Below are 27640 nucleotides of genomic sequence, written 5' to 3' on the forward strand. Positions count from 1 at the left end.
TTCCCATTGCAGTCAGAACTGCAGCATCACTCCCAATCTTCCGCCGTAGCCTGAAAACCCACCTTTTCAGACTCCATCATGGCCCATAGCACTTACCCTAACCCCTTAGATAGAATTTCTGTTGGCTTAGATAGCATTTGACTTAGACTTATAGCATGTTATGTAGACAGCACTATAATTGTATTGTATATAGTCATAGCACGCCATAGTACATATGTATAGCATAGTAGTGAATATGTATAGTTTATTATGTATAGTGTATGTATAGTTTCATCATATAGATATTCCACTGTTACCTTCTTAGCTTACGCATGTTTCATGATAAATGCTTTTATGTGATGTATTCCCATGCTTTTGTTCTTGCCTAAATGTAAGTCGCTCTGGATTAAGAGCGTCTGCTAAATGCCTAAATTGTAAATTGTAAATTGTAATGTTCAGAACAGGTTCTGACATATATCCATAATGGAGAATTGGAGATCTATGTCAAGGACCCCCAAATGAATGTGTATTTGACCATGGACTTCATAGTCCATAGACTTCATGTAATCCGCAAGTTAAGATCATTATCTGTTGCTCCTCATCTTCTTTTATTATTGTACAAAAGCATTATCCAACCTATTCTGTTGTACTGTTCCGCATGTTTTTACAACATACTACCCATGCCTAACAGAAACAAACTTTTCAGTATTACCCGTATTGCTTCCAAGATTATCGGACTTCCCACACCAACACTTTCTGATATGAACAATAATGCCATCACACGGCTAGCACTCTCAATATCACGTGACACTGATCATCCCCTGTATCGCTTCTTCAACCTCATGCCATCAGGACAAAGATACAGAACCTTACCCTGGAAAAAGGTTCGTTTCAGTAGGAGTTTTGTCCCCTCAGCCATCGCGGCATTAAACAAACTGCCCCGCCAATAGGATGGTTTCTGTACACAGTGGGGAACTCATTTTTTTGTATTTTTGTCTTAGTGTAATGTTTTTCTGTACTATGTGCTGCTTTTGTTGTTGGTGTTGAACAGACCTGTGAAGATGAATATCCTTCGGGACAATAAAGATTATTATTATGGAGGATTGGTATGCAATCATTCTGTGAACATCAAAGGTTTCAGTGTTTTGGTTTCTTTGCACCTGGATGGATACAATTGTGTCTCTCTCCTCCTCAGAAACTATAGTAAAATACGCACATCACTTCGTGGAGGTGCTGGGTTCAAAAAGTAACACAATATGAAAAGAGAAGGGAACACCGCACACTCATTTGCTCCGAAAGATAAAGTTACTGACGACGTTTCGAGCCAAGGCTCTTCATCTGGTCAAACTCTCTCCTCCTCCTCACCCATGAACTCTGAAGCCTACCATCTGCAGAAACCGTTTGGTGGTTGAATATCATGTTTGACAAGTTTTGACAAGTACTTATAGGTTGCTTCTATAGTGCCAGTCAGGGGCGGCCTTAAGGATCGGGAGGCCCCGTTCATGACGTCATCATTTTAATAATTAATATTAATATATATATATTTTTTGTCAGTATTTTGTAATATCGGACTTCTAAGCATGAACAGAAGCCAAGTAGAAAATACACAAAAGCAGCTTGCTTGATTAAACAATTTCTTACTTTAAGGTATAACTGGAAGGCAGCATAGGCTATAAAATGATGCAATCACAAACACATACACGAAGAACACACATGTATTATTCTCCATGTTAATCAGGTGTATTTTCAACACATTAGAGAAGAACACACATGTATTATTCTCCATGCTAATCAGGTGTATTTTCAACACATTAGAGAAGAACACACATGTATTATTCTCCATGCTAATCAGGTGTATTTTCAACACATTAGAGAAGAACACACATGTATTATTCTCCATGCTAATCAGGTGTATTTTCAACACATTAGAGAAGAACACACATGTATTATTCTCCATGCTAATCAGGTGTATTTTCAACACATTAGAGAAGAACACACATGTATTATTCTCCATGCTAATCAGGTGTATTTTCAACACATTAGAGAAGAACACACATGTATTATTCTCCATGCTAATCAGGTGTATTTTCAACACATTAGGCTGAAGAATGAGTTCTGGTTGATGGTTCTCTTTGAAACATCTGTTGGATGGGGGGGGAAAATGGAATATTTAAAAGAAACTACTAAACATTGAGGTCAGTTCTAAATATATACATTACATTTGTATTTTCTTATTCAAAAGGGGTAATTTTACATACATAGTAAATGGTGCATTTTTATATAGTGCTTATCCAAGCGCTTTACATATAGATTGTAGATTCACACATTGTGTGTGTGTGTGTGTGTGTGTGTGTGTGTGTGTGTGTGTGTGTGTGTGTGTGTGTGTGTGTGTGTGTGTGTGTGTGTGTGTGTGTGTGTGTGTGTGTGTGTGCGCAAGGCACCAACCTGCTCACCGAGAGCAATTAGTACACTTCGACACTCTGTCTAGGGGAGCCTGGGATCGAACTGATGTGTTGTACATAGCATTTATACTGTACCTATGTAAATGTCCAACCCTTTCCAACCTACTTTTAGGGTTATTCATTGTGATAATAAATCTCTCCAGTAATGTTAACAAATGGATTTATATAATTATATAATCATCATCATCATCATCATCATACTATCATCATCATCATACTATAATTCTAACAAGTAAGACGCGCAAACGCGGGAAGCGAACGCAGCTTGTGTGTGTGTGGTTGTGTGTGTGTGTGTGTGTGTGTGTGTGTGTGTGTGTGTGTGTGTGTGTGTGTGTGTGTGCTACAGCTGCGCCCTGTGTGTGTGTGTGTGTGTGTGTGCTACAGCTGCGCCCTCTGGTGGCGGGCGGGTGGTGTAACAGCGGGACAGACAGACACACACACAGACACACAGACAGACATTCAGCCCTTGCTGTCATAGTAAGTGGCTCACTGCGTTCGCAACAATGTCTGAGTGTCTGTGTGTCAGAAACACAGGGGGGGGGGGGTTAATAGATGATTGCATATAGTATTTAAAAGTACAGATAATTAGGTCATTTTGATTAGATAAGTTTAGATACACTCAAAACCTCGCACTGCACATACATTTATCAGAGCCAGGGACAGACAGTAGGCTGACAGGAAACGGGAGAGAGATGGGGGGGGAAGACATGCAGTTAAAGGCCGTGTCGGGCTCGGGAGTCGAACCCGCGGCACACTGTGACTGGATCGACAGTCGGGTGCCCAGACGGTTACGCCACCGCCTGGGCCAATGGTAACATTCTTCACATGATGATGATGATGCAATACCTGCTGAACTGCTGGCTTATGACACGCATGGCCATTACTGTAAATCACAAGGATAGCTGTATTCTGTCTCCATGTTGTCACCTGCGTGATACAAAAACACCATTTTGCATTTTAGTCCAATGTTCGTTTATAGTTCAGTTTCAGCATGAACATAATTATGAGCAGTTGAGACGAATAACAGTCTTTATCCATCATGTATGAATGTGGAGGGGTCAGAATAACTATGGACTTTTTAGACTGTTATTCGTCTCAACTGATTGGTCTAATAAACTGAAATAATAATAAAAGTAAAACTTTAGATGAGAGAAAAGGTTTCTAATGCAGCATGTGCTTTAAAATCTTTTCATGTCAAGGACCCCCAAATGAATGCGTATTTGACCATGGACCCACATCTGAAAGGCATGCCAGGGGCATCCATCCATACATGATTTGTGTCGTTAAAATGCTTAAATGTAATATGTATTGTTGTTGCTTGTTGCTGTACTGTACATCCCATGATGTGTTCGTTTTTCATTCTGTTTTTTTCTGTTGATGTTTTTGTTTTATTGTATGCCAAGTTTGTTTGTCTTTTGTGTCTCGTCTTGCATTATTCAAAAATTCAAAAAAGAAAGAGTTAAAAAAGAAAATGCTTAAAATGTGTATTTTTGTAGATTGAATCCTGAGAAAAAGGAGGAGCACTGGTGTGTAGTGTAGTGTTGTAGTCTATGCAGATAGCCACAGGAGAGGTTGTGTAACACTGTACTGTACTGTACTGTACTGTACTGTACTGTACTGTACTGTACTGTACTGTACTGTACTGTACTGTACTGTACTGTACTGTACTGTACTGTACTGTACTGTACTGTACTGTACTGTACTGTACTGTACTGTACTGTACTGTACTGTACTGTACTGTACTGTACTGTACTGTGTAGCAGAGCCTCTGCCTGATGGCCTCAACAGTCTAATATCTCCCCCAGTCCAGAGGGATATCCCTTTGGTCTAGTGGTTAAGGTGTTGGACTTTCAGGTGGGAGGCCCGAGTTCGAACCCCGGGCGTTACACATGTACTTACTTGGCTGGTAGTAATCATAGATCTTGACCAGTGCTGGCTTCAGGTTCTGAACTGGGACTTCCTGTATGAGCTCTAAGACGTGGTTGATGGCTATTCCTTTTGTTAACTGTTGGCAGAAATGTACAGTAGATGATCAAGAGTATGTGAGTATAGAGTATAGATTAGCCTACCTGTAAGGTTAGATTTTTACTTCTGACCTGAGATCAGATTCATACGAGGTTTCCACTGGACACACACTGGCCTGATTAACCCATTCTGACCTGAGATCAGATTCTAAAAATGTCAGTCGTTCAGTCGATTTTTCAAAAATAGCAGACCTACAAGCTCTTAGCGCGCCACTCGGTGGCGCGCTATGAGCTTGTAGATCTGCTATTTTTCAATAGCTAAAGCATAACATGATGCTAACACCAAAATGGGTTCCCGGTCAGAATGGGTTAAAGCAGAATTCCATGCTAGAAGGCTTTCTTACCTTTCTTTGTAGTCGTTACGTCCCCACCAAAGAGGTCCAGGTGTTTTTTGTGTGCAAAAGCTCCTTATTGGCTATTTCCCCTACCATAAGCCCTCAATGAATTGCATTTCATTGAATGGGAATTGAATGGGGCTATGGGGTGTTGTGCTAATTTGCTTATTTTCCATCGAAATAAGTAGTAAAGTGTGCCGCTTGGGATATTATTTACATTATGAAGAGAGGATATATACAAATTTTTGTTATTCATTAATTTTGAGCGATGGAAATAAGCGAATTAGCACAACACCCCATAGCCCCATTCAATTCAATGCAATTCATCTAAGCCTTATGGTAAGGGAAATAGCCAATAAGGAGCTTTTGCACAAAATAACACCTGGACCTCTTTGGTGGCTACATAACAACTACAAAGAAAGGTAAGAAAGCCTTCTAGTATGGAATTCTCCTTTAAAGGTGGTCTGATTTGTATTGAACAATAATGTGTTGTTGTGAACTGGTCTCTCACCTCTTTGAAATACATAATGACGTGGTCGTCCTTCTGCTCTACACGATCCACCAGCAGAGCCTTTTTCAGCTGTGAAGAAACCATCACATTGAACTGGTTATCTGTGAACTCTGCACTCAAATAGAAACATGTACAAGATAAAGTTAAAACTTAAAAGCTTTTCACACAAAATGTTTACAATAACTCACCTTTTTCAAAGACTCTGGATCTGGGATGAATCCAGAAAGCATCGTTACATCAACCAACACCATGTTTGTTGTTGCTTCATTTCCAGTATATCTGTAGGTATAAAATATTTGATAATATATTTTTTACAAGAATTCACAACAATCTCATTTTTTGGTATATTCTGTTGTAACGTGAACTATTTCATATTTAGTATGAATTTTTTTTCTCCGTGCGTTTGTTGTGTATGTCATTGACATGGCTGTATTGTCTGTGTCTACAGGTGATCCTTACAGGCTTTGTAGTTTCAGAGTCATCGTCTGTGTCATAGAGTTGCTGTTGCAGTCGGCCTCGGGTGTGACCTTGATGGACAAACTGCTTTCCTCAACTGGTGTCGGGATGTTGTAGTTAAGAGACATCTGAGGAAACAGAAGTATAGAGTTTCATTTGTACAATCAGATCCGAAGAGTAAAGTGGCATTTTCTTACATCATTACAACTACTACGTCATGTAGAATAAGTGCATTTGTTTGTTGTTCCGTCCGAAGGAAGGAACATGACAGAACATTTTGTCACATATACAGTACAGCATCACATATACAGTACAGCATCACATATACAGTACAGCATCACATATACCGTACAGACGCCCCAGAGCCACAGGAGGCATCTATCTGTCTATGCATATACCCAAAGCATATAGCATACTGTATACCACAATCCAGTAGACCGTGGTATTAATATGCTGCTGCAAAGTATTGTTACAGGGCATCCGTTGATCCGACATACCAGCGGTCCGACATGCGGCTGGTTAAGACCAGAGCCATCTAATAAAAGAGGTGGCAGACGCCGAGCACTCGAGCGCCTGAAGTGAGACAAAGCTGGAGTTGGAAATAAATTGTTTTCAACGAGGGCGGCGCAAATAAGAGCTATTTTACACATGACAACTGTTTTAAAGCATTGTACAGTAACAACTAAAGTCTCTTTAATGTTTATGTTGTACGATTACTACAAAACAATCTAAAATAAAGGGATTTAAGATGAATAAAGCTGGGCTGTTGCCCTGAGTCCAATGCATGTCTGCCTACTTCAGGTCCGGTCCCAGGTGGTTGTCCCCGCATTCTCAATGTAGAAGACTGGACTGAAGCCCCATGAAGTGAACGCAGTTTGCATAACTCTGTCTATATCTTTTTTTATTTATTAAATTCTTTATCCCACGATTTTATAACCCATTTTTCACCCCTGTGTCAATTATCTAATGTGATCCTGGGCTCTACACACCCTCCACCAACCTAGTCCCCATATATGGGGGACAAGGGGAGAGCAACGGACTTGAACTAATGCTTCCTTCATGCCTGAGTCTCCAAGTTTACACCTGCCAGGGGGGAGTTTCCCTAGTTGGACGTAGCGCGTGGGAGGAACACGTTATTCCAACCAGGTCCTTTCCCCTCCATCAGGCGCCCCGGCTGGCAGTTAAGAGACCAGGATTACTGCATGTTTTTTGTGAGGGTACCTACCCTAGGGGACACGGGGAGAACATGCAAACACCACACAGAAGGGCCCTTTCGCCAACCCCGCCTCGGGTATGGGCACTGATGACGCGGAGGAGGAAACACGCCGCCAGCACCCACAGCGTCCCGAGTGGGAATCGAACCCAGGACCTTCTAGCTGTGAGGCGACAGCACTACCAACTGTGCCACCGTGCCCCCTACTCTGTCTATATCTAAGGCTCTGGTTCAGACTCCCCCATGGCTTTAGCGTGCGGTTAGGGTTTAGGGTAGGGTGTCGGACTATTGCGTGTCGGGGACTGTTAGTACATCGGACCAAAGATATGCACCCCCCCCCCCCCCCCCACATTGGTATGTTCATCAAACTGTGATTCCATTACAACCCTGTAGTCTACCAAGGTCACAATGACATCATTACTTATGACATTTTTTTTTTTTTTTTTTTTGCAGCTTACTCCTTTTATTGATTTTTGAAGGGACAGACAGTAGGCTGACAGGAAACGGGAGAGAGATGGGGGGATGACATGCAGTAAAGGCCGTGTCGGGTCCGGGAGTCGAACCCGCGGCACACTGCGACTGGATTACCAGTCCGGTGCCCAGACCGTTACGCTACGGCCTGGGCCTACTTATGACATTTGAACAGATAGTGGGGCTGACCTGTGCTGAGACACACGCAGTGCCCTTAACCTCCAGGCTGTACTTCCCCGTCACGTCCTGCAGCGCCCTCTCCTGGTAAAGCAGTCTGTTGCTCTGATCCACCTGGAAGACTTGGTCCCCCTTGGAGGATTTGACCGTCACAGTGCTGGAGCCCTCTGGGCTGAAGACCAGAGTGGAGTAGCGAGCCAGAGCCTGCAGAGCCACTACGGTGTCCTACAGAGCACACAAACCATGAATACACTTTATTTATATAGCATATGGGAGCATGGCATGATTCTAGAGGGACCAGTAAAGCATGCAGACTATAACGGGGACGAAAAGGAGTTACAGTACATGAAACATGTACAGACAGAAAGACCAGTACGTTTCTTCACCCTCCCAGTGACTGATTGTGGGCGTTAGCAGAGATGGAGTACTTGTAGAGAGGCTGGGGAATTGGGAATTGGCTTTACTAAATTGGGGAGAAAATGTTTTTCGTTTTTTCTTTTGTCTTGAAGGGCCATGTTTTGCATAATAACAGTCTTTTCATTATGTTTGCCCACGATCATACAGTACGTTTGTTTACCCCAGTCACTGATACTAAAATCTGATATTTTTTTTCTTCTATGAATCTGTGACATGACACCCATACTGTTATAAAACGAAAATAAAAAGATTTTGAAAAGGAAGAAAGACCAGTAAGGGCCTTGAGCGGTTCAGACTCAAAGGTGAGCATTTTAACCGCAACACCTATCTACAGAAACGCCCAGAACTTCTAAGACAGATACTGTAGTGTGGGACATATTATTTGAGTTGAACCTGTGTGGAGGAGAAGCCACCGTAGGAGTTCTGCTGGCGGGCCAACCACCTCACGATGCGAGCAGCATCACCAAGGTCTGCAGCGCTAGGATTGGGGCTGGCAAGCTTGGCCAGCAGCACGTAGGAGGTGATCTCTACGGACAGAGAGGCCGAAGTCTCGCTGGAGGTCTGAGACCAATGCAGGAAACCTCCTGGGGAAACAACCAACAAAACAAGCATTCGTCAAAACCAACCTTTACTGGTAAATGCACAGTGACAATATACAGCAGTAATCATTTATTCGTGCTAAAAAAGTGGATTTTGTTTTGTCATATCTTTCAGCGCCACCTGGTGGTCACCAGTTTAGGCTTTGGTTGCCAATTAGCCCATTATTAAAAAAAAGAAAGAAAATGTAATTATATTATGCATGTAATGTGCATGTACATCACCTGCACACCAAATTAGAGGAATTTTCAAAATATGGATTAAAGAAAAAAAAGAATATATAAAAGAAAAGAAAAAAAACTCGTCTTATCGTCCATGGCAATCAGTGCATAATTGGATTCAACTCGTCTTAACGTTTATGGCACTTACACTGTTTTAACTATCTCATTTCATGTGATCTAAATGCATCTGTCTGTTTCTATCTCTCACCATCTTGTGATGCAGTCCTGTCCAGGTGTTGTAGGAGCACCACTTAAACTGTTTTAACCATCTCATTTCATCATTTCATGTGATCTAAATGCATCTGTTTTTTCTATCTCTCACCATCTTGTGATGCAGTCCTGTCCAGGTGTTGTAGGAGCAGTGCACGCGTCTCCGTTTCCCCCGCCAGAGAGAAGACGTAGGCCAGCAGAGCTGTGGTGTAGGTGTTGGTCTCCATGGACACATCGATGGCCTCCCTCAGACAAGACAGGCTTTTCACCACAGGATCCTACAGAGAGACACAGACAGGCATTACATACAAATTAGTACAAAGTATTGCTTTTTAGGGGCAGAATTTGTGAAAATAGCAACTCGCAATAGATTGTGACCTTGTAGACCTTTCAAAATGTTTACAATGACGTACTGAAAAATATATGTAAATTGTTTTGAAAAATACTACTTTGTAAAGAAAATCAATAAACATATGTTTAAAAAAACAAAACAATGACGTACTGTATGTGGATGTGAAGCACAAGTGATCATGAGGGACATCGTGGGTTCTAATTGAGATTAGCATACTGTATGTGTAGGCATGAGATTACTTACTGTATGTGTAGGCATGACATAATTGGTAAATGGTGCATTTATATAGCGCCTTTATCCAAGGCGCTTTACATAGATTGTGCATTACATTCACCCATTCACACACACATTCATACACCGATTGCGGCGGAAGCCATGCAAGGTATACCAAACAGCACATCGGGAGCAATGTGGGGTTCAGTGTCTTCTTGCCCACAAGGACACTTTGACATGTAGACAGGAGGAGGAGGAGCCGGGATTCGAAACCGCCGACCCACGGATCATTGGACGACCTGCTCTACCTCCTGAGCCACAGTCGCCCCAGTCGACATGACTTACTGTATGTGTAGGTATGACATGACTTACTGTATGTGTAGGCATGACATGACTTACTGTATGTGAGGAATTCATCTCCAGGAACGAAGCAGTGATGTAAGCACTGAGAGTCACTTCATCCGACACTCCACCCTGCATTAAAACACACAATTACATAATTATGGTTACTGTCGGGATGACACCAGCTACAGTAACACCTACAGTAAGTCTGTGTGTTGGTTAAGAAAAATATTGAACCAATGAAAAGTAGACAAAACCTCTTAACTCCATTGGACCCTCAAACTGTCTGCTAAAGCAGCTAACTGCACCACCTCTCCCCCTCTCATGATAATATAATATAAGTCATATTATACCAATGCCAACTTTGATGAGGCAGTATTGCTTTGTTTTCAAAGTAAAAGGTTTTCTTAATTTCCTGAAAGATGTATATTTTTCACTTCCTGAAAAGTTTTGTGATTTCTTCCGACACTGCAGCAGAGATATATTATTCCCCAATACCTCTTCTCTTAATATGATATTATGAAGGTGATACACTAAGTATTTACACTGTGTGTGTACCATAGACCTAATCCCTCCTCACTCGTACCTTCATTCTGTTGTTGAAGAGTTTTCCAGATTGTTCAAAGCAGCCGTTGCCCTGCTGTTTACTCTCCAGCCAGGTCTTTGACTGTTCTATGTTGGACTGGTCGATGAAGACGAAAGACTTCGCCTGGACAAAAGCTCTCAGGACGAATGCAGTCAACCTGATGATGGACAAACACACGTTTACCACATTATGTAATGCTCAAGTTGTGTATTGTGCTATTTGGGCATTTGAGTCCATAAAATCTGCATTTGACGGTCCACCACCCACACACCCAGCAGGCATTCATTATCCCATTCTGTACGGGAACCCATTTTGGTGTTAGCATCATGTCGTGCTTTAGCTATTGAAAAATAGCAGATCTACAAGCTCATATCGCACCACCGAGTGGCGCGCTATGAGCTTGTAGGTCTGCTATTTTTGAAAAATCGAAGAACGACTGACATTTTTAGAATCTGATCTCAGGTCAGAATGGGTTAATCAGACCAGTGTGTGTCCAGTGGAAAGCTCGTATGAATCTGATCTCAGGTACAGGATTCTCACCAAGTGTTCCCTGGTCCAGTTCCAAACGTGCTGTAGGCTCCACGTTGCTTGTAGTTCAGTTGCCTCTGGTAGCCTGCATGTAGTTTATTCAAGTATTTTTATTGAAGTTTTTTGTATAAGACAGGACAGACAACAGATACATGACAAACCAACAACAACACCAGTACTCAACATTCATGTAAAAAATATAAAAGTAAAAAAGAAAAAAAAAAAAAAAAAAAAAAAAAAGTACATTAATGACATCAACAATAACTGAACTGGGGGGGAGGGGGGGGTGAGATGGCCAATGACTATGTAGAAAATACTACCGCAGAGTAGGTTAGAAACGGTTGCCAAACAATCCAGATAAAGGAGAGTTGGACTCACCGCTGACCAGGAAGGGAAAGGCCTTCTCCTTGATGGCCGCTGTCAGCTGGTTTGTGTTCTTCAGGTATTCCAGGATGTAGATGTTGGGAGCTAAGAGCGCCATATTCTGTTCCCCACATCCATACGGCATCCTCAGCAGTCCATCCAGGTTCTTCATGGCACGGCCCAGGATGTCGCCTGTCGTCAGAGAGAGAGAGAGAGAGAGAGAGAGGCTGTTAGACTGATTATGTTTTCTGTAACCCATTTTTCACCCGGTGCCAATTGCCTAAAATGTAATCCTGGGCGCTACTCTCCCTCTGCCAACATGGGGAGAACCCAGAACTGAGCTCCTGCTTCCTTCAATGCACGAGGGAGTGAGCAGGCTGCTTCTCTTATGACCTGACAGGGGGGAGTTTCTCCAGTAGGGCGTAGCGTGTGGAAGGAACACACACCCACACCCACACCCACACCCCACACCCACACACAATATATATATATAAGGACAACTTGTTGAGACAGACAGCAGGAAGATATGAAAGAGACACGGTAGGAGAGACAATAGGACAGATGAAAGGGAGACAGCATAGGAGGGACAGACAGCAGCTGAGACCTAGTTGCAATGACGTGAGGTTTGAATCTTGCTTGTAAATTATGTCACAGCTGGTAATCTCCTTTCTCTAAACCGTCCTTCCTCACTGTAGTTTGTGATAAAGAGGAAATGCACCAAATACAAAAGAGCAGAAAACTCAAGTCTATTTACCCAGGACGGACACAGAAGAACGGGCAGATCCCACGATCACGTTATCAGGGAGTTGGAGCTGGGTTTCCTCTGTCAAAGTCTCTCCTAAGACAGGGATAGAGATATGAAATAATCACGTTAGGCACATAAACGTTGGAATGTACTATAATGGTACTTTACCCTTCATGTACTGTACACTCGATCCACACTCACCTTTCGGACACAGCAACCAGTTGTAGGTCTGAGTCACTTCTGTTCCCTCTGCCTGCAAGGAGAGGAAGGCAGAAAAGGATTTCAGTTCATTCAGACTCCATCATGGCCCGTAGCACTTGCCCTATACTATAGCCTAGCCCCTTAGAAAGCACTTTCTGTAGACTTAGATAGTATTTTAGACAGACTTATAGCTCGTTACGTAGACAGCACTATAGAATTGCATTCTATGTAGTCATAGCACTTTATAGTACACATGTATATTGTATAATATATAATATAGTATAGTATGTATAGTTGACATATAGATACTCCACTGTTACGTTCTTAGTTTATACATGATTCATGATAACTACTTTTTATATATGTGATGTATGCCATTCTTTTGTTTTTGCTTAATGTAAGTCTCTCTGGATCAAGAGCATCTGCTAAATGCCTAAATTGTAAATTGAAGGGAAAAAAAAGGGAACTAACCCATTCTGGGCTTTAGCTATTGAAAAATAGCAGATCTACAAGCTCATATCGCGCCACCGAGTGGCGCGATACGAGCTTGTAGGTCTGCTATTTCTTTTTATTTTTTTTATTTTTTTGCGGCTTACGCCTTTATTGATTTTTTAAGGGATAGAAAGTAGGCTGACAGGAAACGGGAGAGAGATGGGGGGATGACATGCGGTAAAGGCCGTGTCGGGTCCGGGAGTCGAACCCGCGGCACACTGCGACTGGATCACCAGTCCGGTGCCCAGACCGTTACGCTACGGCCTGGGCCAGGTCTGCTATTTTTGAAAAATCAAAGAAAGACTGACATTTTTTTAGAATCTGATCTCAGGTCAGAATGGGTTAATCAGACCAGTGTGTGTCCAGTGGAAACCTCGTATGAATCTGATCTCAGGTCAGAATGGGTTAAGCCTATATTAAAAACTAGATTATAAATCTCGTTCACAACTGTCACAACTTCCGCCTACCTTGATGATCAAAGGGCGTGTGACGACATCGATGCGGCCTCTCTCTGGCACGCTGACTATCTCGTTGTCACACGATGCGTGGGACGCCACCGCCTCAGCGCTCACCGTCACGTTGACAACCTCTGGAAAACATCCACAACCAACGGTCAAGTAACGCCTTGTCAGCATATCTGATAATACAGCATGCAGATAGGGGTCAGGAAATAATAATAATAATAGTACTAGAAGACTTTGTGTCATGTAGGGGGTTGATTATGTGTCACACGAACCCGAAGGCGAAGTTTCCATGAGTGTGGGTAATCTTATATAATTCTATTCCCAAACTCTGTCCCAAACTCTTCTCCCTTCTGGCTCCAAAACTGTGGAATGCACTTCCCATTGCAGTCAGAACTGCAGCATCACTCCCAATCTTCCGCCGTAGCCTGAAAACCCACCTTTTCAGACTCCATCATGGCCCATAGCACTTACCCTAACCCCTTAGATAGCATTTCTGTTGGCTTAGATAGCATTTGACACAGACTTATAGCATGTTATGTAGACAGCACTATAATTGTATTGTATATAGTCATAGCACGCCATAGTACATAATAAGCATAGTAGTAAATATGTATAGTTTATATGTATAGTGTATGTATAGTTTCATTATATAGATATTCCACTGTTACTTTCTTAGCTTACGCATGTTTCATGATAAATGCTTTTATGTGATGTAATCCCATGCTTTTGTTCTTGCTTAAATGTAAGTCGCTCTAGATTAAGAGCGTCTGCTAAATGCCTAAATTGTAAATTGTATTGGTTTGAATGTGACAAACTGTAGTACAAGATAAAGGCATAGAGCGCAGGTCTCACCCAGGACAGAGGCATCCATAGTCCAGCGGAAGGTCTTGCGTCCGTTGGCACAGACACAGGAGGAGTACTCTTCACCAGGGATGGCTGAGAGAGTGTAATCTGATGAGGGGCTGGGAGTCGCTCTCACCTGATGGAAGAGTGGAGGATAATTAATAATACAAATTTTTAATTTTATTTGCAAAGCGCTTTTCAGTGAATACAAAGTGCTTTACAAAACCAAGATAAAATACAACCATGAAGAGAAGCAGCAGTCAATGAGCATTCAGTGCTAAAATAACAACCATAAATAAATAAAATAAATCACAACAAAATAAGACAAGCAAAGCGTGCTAGGCGATGATGTGGAATTGTGGATACTCCTATAGCCTCAAATCCTCAGGCAGAACGAACGAACCATGATGCAGCTGGACTGGTAGTTGAAGACGGTAGCCTTCAGAACAAATGTCTCTCCCCTGACGATGGAGTAAGGCAAGCTGAGCTCCAGGAAGAAGGGCTGGAAGACTTTGAGCTCCTTGGGAGGAGCGAGACCGAAGCCGCTTGAGGACAAGCAGAAAGCCTCCGTCTCCCATGTGGTGATGGTGTCTGGGACGGTGAGGGACACGTCCGCTTTTCCAGAGGTCCTGGATGGAAGGACGATGGACAGACAGACAGACAGACAGACAGGAAAATAATAAAATCTGTTACTATTGTTTAAGATGATCATGTGCTATAGGTTTTTTCCTTTCTGATAAAGTATCTTTACTTCAAATTAACATAAAATAAAATGACTAGAGCTAAAGCTAATAAACCTATAAGAGATATAACACAAACTGAACTGATATATATTGAAGGGACTTTGTGTGTTAAAAACGTCCTGTTCTGTGATTAGCGTATCAAATGACACACCATTTACAAGCTGGCCTATGTACCTAAAAACCTTAAGCTCTATAGTATACACTTATCTTCCTTTAACCCATTTAGACCTGAGGTCAATTCTACAAAGTCCTGACAGTTTTCTGAAAAACCTATGTTTGGCCTCCCCCTGGCCAGCCGGGGCGCCTGATGGAGGGGATAGGAACTGGTTGGAATAACGTGTTCCTTCCACGCGCTATACGTCCAACCAGGGAAACTCCCCCCTGTCAGGTGTAAAAGGAGCAACTTGGACACTCAGGCATGAAGGAAGCATGAGTTCAAGTCCGTTGCTCTCCCCTTGTCCCCCATATATGGGGGACTAGGTTGGTGGAGGGTGTGTAGAGCCCAGGATCACAATAGATGATTGACACAGGTGTGAAAAATGGGTTACAAAATCGTGGGATAAAAAAAGAAAATTATATTAAAATAAAAAGAGAATGTCTAATGCTCATGTTGTACTCACCCCACCTCCACCAGGTCCCATATCCATGTCTCTGGGAAGAAGGAGCGGATGGTCTGTATGGGCGGAGGAACTGAAGCACCGCCGTCACCACCTGAACCACCATGACCGTTAGGACCTCCAGAACCTGTAGGACCTGACATCGACAACCATACGACACCGTCTTCGTCTTCGAAACCATGACGAGTCATGGGTCTAACTGTCCCAGAACGAGAGAGAGAGAGAGAGAGAGAGAGAGAGAGACAGTGTTTTCAGTTATAAATACTAGCCCTTACCCGTTGTGAGATATTTGCCCCCCACCCTTGTGGCCGTGGGGGGTACTGCGCCCGGTGCGTTTTTAATTCACTAATAAATTCATTAATAATCATTAATGTGTCAAATCAAAAAAAGGCTTCGTTATGCCCTCCATATTAATATGGCCGATGCCTGTGTGAAAAGTGGGAGCGATTGGTGCAGGCAATGAGGAGCTACGGCGGTGTTTCTGACAGACACACACACAGACATTGTTAGAATTATATGATGATGATGATGATGATGATGATAGTATGATGATGATGATGATGATGATGATGATGATGATGATGATGATAGTATGATGATGATGATGATGATGATAAATAATATTAAGGTGGACTTGCTTATGTAAGATCATGCATATTTTGGGTTAATTTCATTATGAATAAATAGAATTAAAAAAACGACAATAAATATGTTAAAAGGTTATATCACAAACAAGGCAAAAGGAGTGAGTCACATGATCAGACCTGTCAGAGGTTGAACTGAGTTCCTAGTATTGTTTTGGGAGCGTCAGAGAGAGACGATATTTAGTTCAAAGGCACAACACGGTATATATTGTTTATTGTGTTCTTTTGATTGTGATGTGTTTGTTGTGGATTGCTTATAATGTTGTAATGTATAACTGCAGACTTTGTTTGTTAAATTGATTGGTCTCACTAACTAGAGGACTCTCTGCTTCATGTGTATATGGACTCAACTGAACAAAATGTCTTTGTTTCTTTATTGCAGTTTTCACAGTGTCTTTGGTGACTGTTTGGAGGAGTTGCATGTCAAAATAAAACCAAATTAGACGTCTGTATGACGCGTGGACATTCCATTGAACCTGCGACAGCTACAATGGGTGTGGTCTGGAATCTGTAGGCAACCTCTGTCTGGAAGCACTTCAAACATTCACCCAGAATTCAGACAATGATAGCAAACACACTGAAATCAGCTGAATTCATGCTTCTTACTGTACATAATAATGTGTATCTGGATCTTACTTCTCTGATTGTAGTACTCTATTCCTCTGAACAGGATGCAGGCAGGTGTTCTTGTAAGCAAATTTGTTGCCATCCACAGTCCCAGATTCTAGATTAAATCGACACAAAAACATGTCATGGTGAAGTAGAAAGTAGCCGTATACAATGTATTTCAGCGATAACGAACTTAAAAGCAGCAATAATGTATCCATTTTAGTTTAAATTGAGGCACATAGATATACCTTAAACACAGTGTAGGACCATTTTAGTTTAAATTGAGGCACACATATATACCTTAAACACAGTGTAGGACCATTTTAGTTTAAATTGAGGCACATAGATATACCTTAAACACAGTGTAGGCGTCCTTGTCACCACGGCGGTGTCCAGGGTAGCCAACATATCTTTTTGATCTCACAGGAAAACATTCTTGAGCGTCTTCAAGTATTTGTGGAATAGGGGATGATTTCTTGACTCGCGACAGGGCAAAGATCTGTTCAAAGACAAGGGTTTAGAGCCAAAATCATGACGGTATACAGTAGACCAGGGGCCAGCAAACTTGGAGCCTGATCAGCCCCTGGATTGGTCCTGTCTGTGGAAGCTCAGGCCTCGATCGCTACCTGGACTATAAAGCTCAGTCTCTGCTTGGACTTGGGGGTGGGAACACTGCTGCGTGTGGCCTTCCCTCCAGCCGCTCTACTTATGTGTTTCGTCCTGCTGACCTTTAAGTTCACTCCCTTCGGGAAGGAGTGTTTGTCCTGTGTGTTAGGTTCCATTTGTCTGTCTGTTAGGTTGGGTTGGTTCTTTTGTTAGACAGATATGCCTGAACCTCATGTAGTGTAAGTCATTCCGTATTCATTCTGGGCTCACAGAGCCATTCTGTTCATCATTCGTTATGCACTTTGTAAGTTATCGTGAATTGAGTATTGAACCCGATAACTCTTTTATGAGCCGTGTTGTTCTTTCATACCTGTTACGGACAGTAAAACCCCTAGTAGACTTTAGAACAGTTCCTAACAGCCATGTTAATATTTTATTGATAGTGTGCCATTTATCTAACACCACATTGATATTTCCAACAGATTCAGATTTTCTACAAATAAAACAACCTTTTTCAACTTCTATTGAAATATTCAGGAAATAACCCGCCTACTGTACCTCCTAGACTCCCTCCCCGGTCAGAGTTCAGTTATTATCTTACTGGTCAATACATACTTGCTGTAAGTAAAGACAGTCTGTTCATGCATTGACTGCCTGCTCCTACGCACCTGTCCTTGAAGTAAGTGTGAAGAAGGACCTTTTTAACTACCATGTCTGCATTGAATGGAAGGTACTCACCCTGTCTGCGTCCAGCCGCTTCCCTGGCGCCTTGATGTGAACACTCTGGTCGATGGCACTGACGCCACACAGAGAGCCTGCCGTGGCCGACACCTGCAGTGTGTTCTTCTCTCCGGGGATCGCCGTGGATGGAGAGAACTCCAGAACCACCTGACATGTAAACAAAACATCACCATGAATGCAGACCTTGACACCTGCAATAAATCATGTTAGCCCCACTCACAAAAAACCCCTTCTTCTGACACCTCATCCTCCACAGTGACCAGACAAGGTTACCGGGATCCCTTGAGATCACATGAACATTAATTGGCACAAAAGAGAGCAGAGGCCAGACCTGAACTGACCTCATTACGGAAGCAATTCTCCGTGGTGAAGTCTGCGCTGTGAGCAATGACTCTCTCACTGGGGAGGACGGCGTACACAAGGACCTGGAGCAACGGAGCCATTTCTGGGGTGACATCCAACTTGAAGGAGATCTCACCATCGGTGACTGCATGGAAACACACAGCAGTTAGAGGTTTGTCCATGTATCAGCTAGAATGTTTTATTTATATTCCTTTAATCTAATTGTGTTTATGTATTGGTTAATTAGAGATAATCAGTGCTGTTGTATTTGTTGATTACTTACCTGGAGAATCCAGCACTTGAACGCTTACAAGTCCTTCCGTTATAATAGCTGCTCTGGATAAAATCTATTGACACAGAAAGGACAGAATGAGGAGAGGAGAATGGAAATAAGCTCTCTTATGTAAATGCACATGGTCATGTACAGTATATGCATATTTTGTAAAAAATTAAAATTAAAATAAAAAAGTGTGAAGTGTGGGGCGCTCTAATCATCATACATCATCATCAAGAATGGTGGTCCCTTATTGGCCAATGGTTCCCACAGACATGCATATGCCGATTTGCTCAGACACTATATGACGTAAATTCTTTGTTCATTGTCAATGTTAATGTTTGTTCAGACCACACAAACATTAGTTCTCCGTTCATTGTCAATGTTAATGTTTGTTCAGACCACACAAACATTAGTTCTCCGTTCATTGTCAATGGCATTTTTGATATACAGGTTTAATGTTTGTTTTAAAAACGCCATTGACAATAAAGGGAGTTTTAATGTTTGTTTACATGATCATCATGTTGTAAGATAATAAGAGCGCCCCTCACTTCACATGGGTGTGATTTTTAACGTTTGTTCAGAAAACATAAAGCTATAGCTGAGTTAGTACAGTAGACATATGGTTCATAACATCAGCACCACAGTGCAAATATAAATTACATTATACACATAGATATGCAGTACATATGGCTCAGAACATATTTGTGTTGACTGGTGCACATTCTACAGACAGAGACATTATGGTTATCAAAAAGTTACAGCGGTACTGGATTAACAGACTTAATTTGAATATTCTGTGGCATGCCAATTAATTAAGTGAAACCGGTAATAAACAACAGCCCTGTTCTGTTCTGCCCTGAAGCACTTTGAGTTGCATTTATGTATGAAAGGTGCTATACAAATAAAGTTTATTATTATTATTATTATGAAAGTGGCCACAATGAGGTCACCAGATCAGATCTAAATAGGTAGGCGTAGGTTAGGTTAGCTCAGTGGCCTTGTGGTTAGAGTGTCTGCCCTGAGACTGGGAGGTCGGGGTTCAATCCCCGGCCGTGTCATACCAAAGACTCTAAAAATGGGATGGGACCCAGTGCCTCCCTGCTTGACACTCAGCATCAAGGGTTGGATTGGGGGTACTTATAAGTCCCTGCGACATACTAGCGTCATGTCCAGGGGGTGTACTTGTACATCAAGCTGCCTCACGCTACAGAAACAGGAGATTGGCTCCTGCCCCTATGGGCCTCATGGCTACAGAAACAGGAGATTGGCTCCTGCCCCTATGGGCCTCATAGCTACAGAAACAGGAGATTGGCTCCTGCCCCTATGGGCCTCATGGCTACAGAAACAGGAGATTGGCTCCTGCCCCTATGGGCCTCATAGCTACAGAAACAGGAGATTGGCTCCTGCCCCTATGGGCCTCATGGCTACAGAAACAGGAGATAGGCTCCTGCCCCTATGGGCCTCATGGCTACAGAAACAGGAGATAGGCTCCTGCCCCTATGGGCCTCATGGCTACAGAAACAGGAGATAGGCTCCTGAGTCCTGCCCCTATGGGCCTCATGGCTACAGAAACAGGAGATAGGCTCCTGCCCTATGGGCCTCATGGCTACAGAAACAGGAGATAGGCTCCTGCCCCTATGGGCCTCATGGCTCGGGCAAGGCTACTTACTTACTTAGGTTAGGTTGACACTGTGTGCGTGTGTGCGTGCGTCTCACCAGGTACATCAGGTCCACGGGGCCTGCAGTCTCTCCAACTACAGTGTAGTGGACGGTGATGAGGTTCTCCACGTTGCAGACCAGCGGGTTCTCCGTCTTCTTCACCTCCAGTGAGCTCACGGTCTTGGTGTCGACGGTGGCTTCCTGGACCAGGGACAGTTTGTGTTCCGCGTCTTGATAGTGTGGCGTTCTGTATCCATGGTATTCTATCGCTGGTAGCACGCTGGCCTTTATCACCACAGCAAAACGGAAAATGAAAAATATGTGATTTATTTATTACAACCAATGTTTTGTACTTATAATTGCCCTCTTCTCGGGAATGACGCAAATTGTGAATGCATGCTCTCGGCTTTTAGACGTCCAAATGACCGTCTAAAAACTGGGGTGAAAATAGTCTAAAAATGAAAAGACTGTCTAAATGTAGACTGTCTATATATAGACGTTGAAACAACGTTTTTTAGCCGAGTTTTTTTTAGCCTAGACTGCTAAAAAACTTTCATTTTTAGACTATTTTCACCCCAGTTTTTAGACGGTCATTTAGACGACTAAAAGCCGAAAATTTTACGTCTAAAAGCCGAAGATTGCTCAGTGGGATGCAAGCATGCAGGTGGTTAAAAACAAAAAGAAACCCTACAGACATACTCTGAGAAAGATCTCTTTTCCGGATGTGGACGACGTGTCGAATGAGAAACTGGCCACGCCGTCCCTGTCAGTGGTGACGTTCACTGTGCTACGCGCCGACCATCTTTTACCTTCAAACATGTACAGCATGGTGTCGGGAATGGCCGTGTTATTCAAGTACACGGCTTTGACCTGTCGGTAAAAAAGACAAAGTAACATTATACGGAATGCATTATGGTCAGATGCGTATGTATATAGAACTGTATATAGTCCGAAGCAGCTATTATTGTGAAACCATTATTATTTGGACTTACTTTTCCTTCAATCACTGATCGGGCCTCAAACACCTTGGGTGTTTGAATAAAGGAAAGGCTTCCGATAACATATGAGACAGAGATTGCTTTCCCTTGTTTCTGTGTAGTGCCTGTGGAGAAAAAAAAACGTCCATGTCATTTAACCCATTTTGGGGCGGGAGGGGAGGGGAGCCCCTTTTGGTGTCAGCGTCATGTTATGCTTTAGCTATTGAAAATAGCAGACCTACAAGCTCGTAGCGTGCCACCGAGTGGCGCGCTAACGAGCTTGTAGGTCTGCTATTTTTGAAGAATCGTGAAAAGTCACATGAAAGTGTTTGAGAACGACTGACATAGAAAAACATAGCTAGAGAAAACAGGATTTAGAAGACATTTGCAGAATCGTTCCCAGGTCAAAATGGTTAATAATTCAGTGTTAGAAAAATGTCATTATACACTGAATGATGACGAGCCACTGAATCGTATAGTTATTTCTGGAAACGTATCAAAGACTTGCCTGTTCCATCTTCCTCTACTTTAGCATTAAGATGCAGTATATCAGTAAGACTTGCCTGTTCCATCTTCCTCTACTTCAGCATTAAGATGCAGTATATCAGTAAGAGCCTTTTGGGCAGTCCTGGTAAAGGTTGACATCTTGAAAGTAAAGGTGGCGCAGCCTGTCTTGTCCGTCTGTTCAAGAGAGAGAGAGAGAGAGAGAGAGAGAGAGAACACTCAATAAATGAGGGACATTAATGCCTTAATTAATTATGCATTAATTAACATCATGTCATGTGACAGTCACCTGTTTACTCTCTTTATGACAGGGCGCAACAAGGTCACCCTCTGGATGTTCTGGGGTCATTCTAAAGGAGATGTCTAGAGGTCGGCATAGCTCCACTTCTGCCTTGCCAGGCACAGGCTGTCCATAGGTATACCTGATAACATACAGAGAATAACACACAGGCTGTCCATAGGTATACCTGATAACATACAGAGAATAACACACAGGCTGTCCATAGGTATACCTGATAACATACAGAGAATAACACACAGGCTGTCCATAGGTATACCTGATAACATACAGAGAATAACACACAGGCTGTCCATAGGTATACCTGATAACATACAGAGAATAACACACAGGCTGTCCATAGGTATACCTGATAACATAAGGAGCATATAGCCTACATGTGAAAAAGTCTTTGTCTCCTCCATTTATTTTTACCCATACAATAACTATATATATATATACATATATATATGTATATATATATAGTATATATATATATATATATATATATACTATAGCTGTCCATAGGTATACCTGATAACATAAGGAGCATATAGCCTACATGTGAAAGTCTTTGTCTCCTCCATTTATTTTTACCCATACAATAAAATATAATCTACAAAACATTTACTACTCAAAATGTCCCGCTCATCTCTTCTCTAAAATACGTATATCTTTGGCCAAATTGGCCATTTCTCAATGTTTGATGACGTAAAACTCTCAAGACTACATACTGTATAATATACTATATATTATTATTATATATACTATATAAACATGATCAAGAGAAGTTGATGCGTCATTCTATACTTACGTTGCACACACTTCAGCTGTGAATTCCTCTTGTTTGATGCTCATCAACTCGGGTGCTTCTACTTTGACATCAAATTTTGGCAAAACTGGGAACAATTTACAGTTGTCATTTATATGGAAGAAGGACTGATTTATGATCTACTTTTACTGTGGTTATTTTTTTATTTAGAAATACGTTAAAATACGGGGTATAGGCCAGTCCTCTTGGAAGATAATTGTAATATTATTGTAGTATACAGTACATGCACACAGTTTGGCCACTCTGAATAAGAAATCTTACCGTATTTCTCCACCTTGAAGTGATGATATATTTCCCAGTCGCTATCCTGAACATGCTGATGACATGCCGTCAGAGGAGCACAGAAGAACAGAAGAACCTTGTAGTTTCCTTCACGGGCCTCGGGGTTCAGAGAGTAGGAAAGCTGCAGAATCTTTCCATTGGCTGTTTGGTTCACCCACTGTCCAATCCGGTTGTGATTAGCATCCTGTTCAAGCATACATGTTGGGGAGGAGAGGAGAGGAGAGGAGAGGAGAGGAGAGGAGAGGAGAGGAGAGGAGAGGAGAGGAGAGGAGAGGAGAGGAGAGGAGAGGAGAGGAGAGGAGAGGAGAGGAGAGGAGAGGAGAGGAGAGGAGAGGAGAGGAGAGGAGAGGAGAGGAGAGGAGAGGAGAGCAAGATTAAGTCAATTAAGAGAGTGTCTTTTTTTAATCACAATTTTGGTCTTGGCTAGATTTACTGTCAGGGCCCTGCAGGCCTGTGAGCATTTGTGCAAAGTGCTTCTGAAACCCTTCTTTAGTAGGAGACAGTTACACCAGCTTCATCTGCAAACAGTATATATAGGCATTTGACTTCTGTGTTTCTGCTAGCGGGATGCCTGGTGTTGTTGACTGTTCTAGTGTTTTTGCCAATTCATTGATGTATTGCTATGGGTTAATTGGACACTTTGACTCAGGCTGCATCCCTAGTCTAACTCTTTTCACCTCGGCTTTGGTGAGAGAAGTCTGTGTGTTGTTTGTGTACATTGATTTTATGATGTGAGTTTCCCCCCAATGCCACTTTCCATATGCCTCAACCCATTCTGAACGGGAACCCATTTTGGTGTTAGCATCATGTTATGCTTTAGCTATTGGAAAATAGCAGATCTACAAGCTCATATCGCGCCACCGAGTGGCGCGATATGAGCTTGTAGGTCTGCTATTTTTGAAAAATCTAAGAACGACTGACATTTTTAGAATCTGATCTCAGGTCAGAATGGGTTAATCAGACCAGTGTGTGTCCAGTGGAAACCTCGTATGAATCTGATCTCAGGTCAGAATGGGTCAAGTCGACAAAGCAGGAGAACATTTTCAGAGTGAAAATGTGGTCTCTTTGGTAGGAAGACAAACTGTGATTTGCTCAGGACATTATTTTCTGTGAGGAAATGTAAGATTCTCTGAATTATGTTCTGTGAGGAAATGTTAGATTGTCTGAATTATCTGAATCATTTTCTGTGAGGAAATGTTAGATTGTCTGAATTATCTGAATCATTTTCTGTGAAGAAATGTTAGATTGGCCCAGGCCGTAGCGTAACGGTCTGGGCACCGGACTGGTAATCCAGTCGCAGTGTGCCGCGGGTTCGACTCCCGGACCCGACACGGCCTTTACTGCATGTCATCCCCCCATCTCTCTCCCGTTTCCTGTCAGCCTACTGTCTGTCCCTTCAAAAATCAATAAAAGGCGTAAGCCGCAAAAAAAATATCTTAAAAAAAAAAAAAAAAAAAAAAAAGAAATGTTAGATTGTCTGAATTATCTGAATCATTTTCTGTGAGGAAATGTTAGATTGTCTGAATTCTCTGAATTATTTTCTGTGAGGAAATGTAAGATTCTCTGAATTATGTTCTGTGAGGAAATGTTAGATTGTCTGAATTATCTGAATCATTTTCTGTGAGGAAATGTTAGATTGTCTGAATTATCTGAATCATTTTCTGTGAGGAAATGTTAGATTCTCTGAATTCTCTGAATTATTTTCTGTGAGGAAATGTAAGATTCTCTGAATTATCTGAATTATTTTCTGTGAGGAAATGTTAGATTGTCTGAATTATCTGAATTATTTTCTGTGAGGAAATGTTAGATTGTCTGAATTATCTGAATTATTTTCTGTGAGGAAATGTAAGATTGTCTGAATTATCTGAATTATTTTCTGTGAGGAAATGTTAGATTGTCTGAATTATCTGAATCATTTTCTGTGAGGAAATGTTAGATTGTCTGAATTATCTGAATTATTTTCTGTGAGGAAATGTTAGATTCTCTGAATTATCTGAATTATTTTCTGTGAGGAAATGTTAGATTGTCTGAATTCTCTGAATTATTTTCTGTGAGGAAATGTTAGATTGTCTGAATTATCTGAATTATTTTCTGTGAGGAAATGTTAGATTCTCTGAATTATCTGAATTATTTTCTGTGAGGAAATGTAAGATTGTCTGAATACACTGTAGAAAAAGCTATTCCCAGGTGCCTTTAACATGCTGTAACATTCACTATTCATTCACTGTGTGGATCTGAACATCAACAACAAGTTAATCCATTCTGACCGGGCACCCATTTTGGTGTCAGCATCATGTTGTGCTTTAGCTATTGAAAAATAGCAGATCTACAAGCTCATATCGCGCCACCGAGTGGCGCGATACGAGCTTGTAGGTCTGCTATTTTTTGAAAAATCGAAGAACGACTGACATTTTTTTGAATCTGATCTCAGGTCAGAATGGGTTCATCAGACCAGTGTGTGTCCAGTGGAAACCTTGTATGAATCTGATCTCAGGTCAGTGTTGTAGATAGTGTTAATGTATGCAATACAGTGAGTCTTACCTCCAGTTCAACATTGTACTGCAAGAAGAGAAAACAAACAAAAAGGATATGTGTTAAAACAGGAAACCATTATCTGATTCATAGTCTCACTAAATACAACCACAGCACTCCAAGGACATGATAAAGGAGTCCACATTCACAGTCTGACTGATCATTACGTTTCATAGTAACTTTACTTTGGTTGTTGTAGACTATATTTAAACTAAAAGCACCCTTTTGACATCTACAAAACCCTAAAACATTTATGTTATGCACATGTATATAAGACCTTCAACAGAGAGGCTCCACATTGAGCTGTTTGTCCAGCCTGGTTAAACACAAGAGGTCAAAGAGCACATATGCACTGTTGCAGGTTTGGTTCATCTGCCATTACTGTCTTATACTGTAAGTTATATCATCAGCTTTATGATCACTGAGTGTCAGCCGCTCTAAACATCTATAAAGTTACATTTACAGTACCAACGTAATCAAATTGTGGCTATAATCCCGTTCTTGGGGAACTGGCTTCTTTGTGTTGTTCCATGATGAAAGAAAATATGTATTTCACCCAAAAATGAACAAAAACTAATGAAAAAGTATATCCGACAACATATTTGACAGTGGAAATCTATTTTCAAACACATTGAACCATATTACATGTATTTCTTCTCTGTTTTCTCTAGGTACAGTGATGCCCATAATCCCATATTGTGGATATTAAAATACAAAATTCATCTTTAAAATCAAGTTAAAAGAACACCTTATGTAAATCATACTGCAGTAAAACTGGGAAAATAATAATTCAAATGTATAATGTGTTGAAAGTGATTGTTTGCTATGTTTTTCTTTGTTTTTTATTTCTCCTGTTTATTTTATATTTTATTTTACTATGTTTTATTTTGAGTTAGTGTTTGTAAACAATTGTATTGTAAGTATTGCCTTTGTTAAATGTTAAATGTTTGTCTGTGTCGGACCCCAGGAAGACTAGCTTTTGTCAAGGCAAAAGCTAATGGGGATCCTTATAAACAATTAAGTAGATATGACTCACCATCCCTGCATCGACAGGTGTGAACTTGCTGTCCATGGTCACAACTCTGAATTTCACTGCAATAAATAAATTAGATTATAGTTAAAGATCATCTACGACACACTAAGGAATCAATAGGAACGGCATTAATACATGGAATTGACTCAGAACCGATGGTTTCTGTAACCCTTCCATTATTTAATTTATTTGACATCTAAGATAGTTATTGAATTAAATGTTAAGCCTATCCTTTCATTCATGTTATAAATAATAAAGATGTCATATTAACAAAGACAGTGTTACCCGTTTGTCCAGGGAGGTAGATTGGTTTATCCGTCTGGATGAAGGTCATGGGTCTGTAGGATTTGAACCTGATTTTCCTGACTTCTCTAGATCGGAATGTTCGTCCTTTCACCACCACCTCCAGACTCCAGATTCGTTTATCTTCTGCTGGAGCCTGCAGTGATGGATACAGAAGTTACATAAAGATTGACACCTCACAAATCTCTCTGAGAAGTCATCGCTCACGTTGCAAAAATCCACCGATATTGAACTATTGAAATGTGACGCATTATACAAAGAATTATTTATTTTTGAACAAAGTGACCTGGAATAATCCACATTGGAAGAACGGTGTGTCACAGGTCTTCTGGAAGATTGTTCTGTTCGCTTCCTGAGAGACCAGCACAATGGTCATGGTCGAAGTCTCGTTGGGTTTTTTAAAATCCACACAGAACCTGGCCTCAGAACCCGCCTCCATTACTGCAGGAATGGCCACCAT

The 27640-nt window shown here is 41.6% G+C and overlaps 1 protein-coding gene across 1 annotated transcript; it reads right to left on the reverse strand.

Moving 5' to 3' along the window:
* Positions 1–4275: 4275 nt before the first annotated feature.
* LOC310864598 (pregnancy zone protein-like) lies at positions 4276–27640 on the reverse strand (the record flags this gene model as incomplete). The annotated part of the gene is made up of 31 exons (XM_083773287.1): positions 4276–4446; positions 5312–5380; positions 5500–5590; positions 5771–5895; positions 7641–7853; positions 8439–8629; positions 9186–9351; positions 10038–10112; positions 10567–10723; positions 11107–11179; positions 11473–11649; positions 12212–12295; positions 12404–12455; positions 13363–13484; positions 14212–14338; positions 14606–14831; positions 15566–15689; positions 16843–16930; positions 17168–17314; positions 18160–18309; positions 18504–18649; positions 18788–18851; positions 20498–20725; positions 21140–21310; positions 22211–22343; positions 23013–23097; positions 23292–23496; positions 25854–25871; positions 26881–26936; positions 27163–27316; positions 27542–27640. The coding sequence occupies 31 exons, from the start codon at positions 27638–27640 to the stop codon at positions 4276–4278; spliced, it is 3987 nt and encodes a 1328-aa protein (XP_083629413.1).

Source organism: Protomyctophum parallelum, assembly GCF_964188405.1.
Source record: "Protomyctophum parallelum genome assembly, chromosome: 9".
Classification (NCBI taxonomy): domain Eukaryota; kingdom Metazoa; phylum Chordata; class Actinopteri; order Myctophiformes; family Myctophidae; genus Protomyctophum; species Protomyctophum parallelum.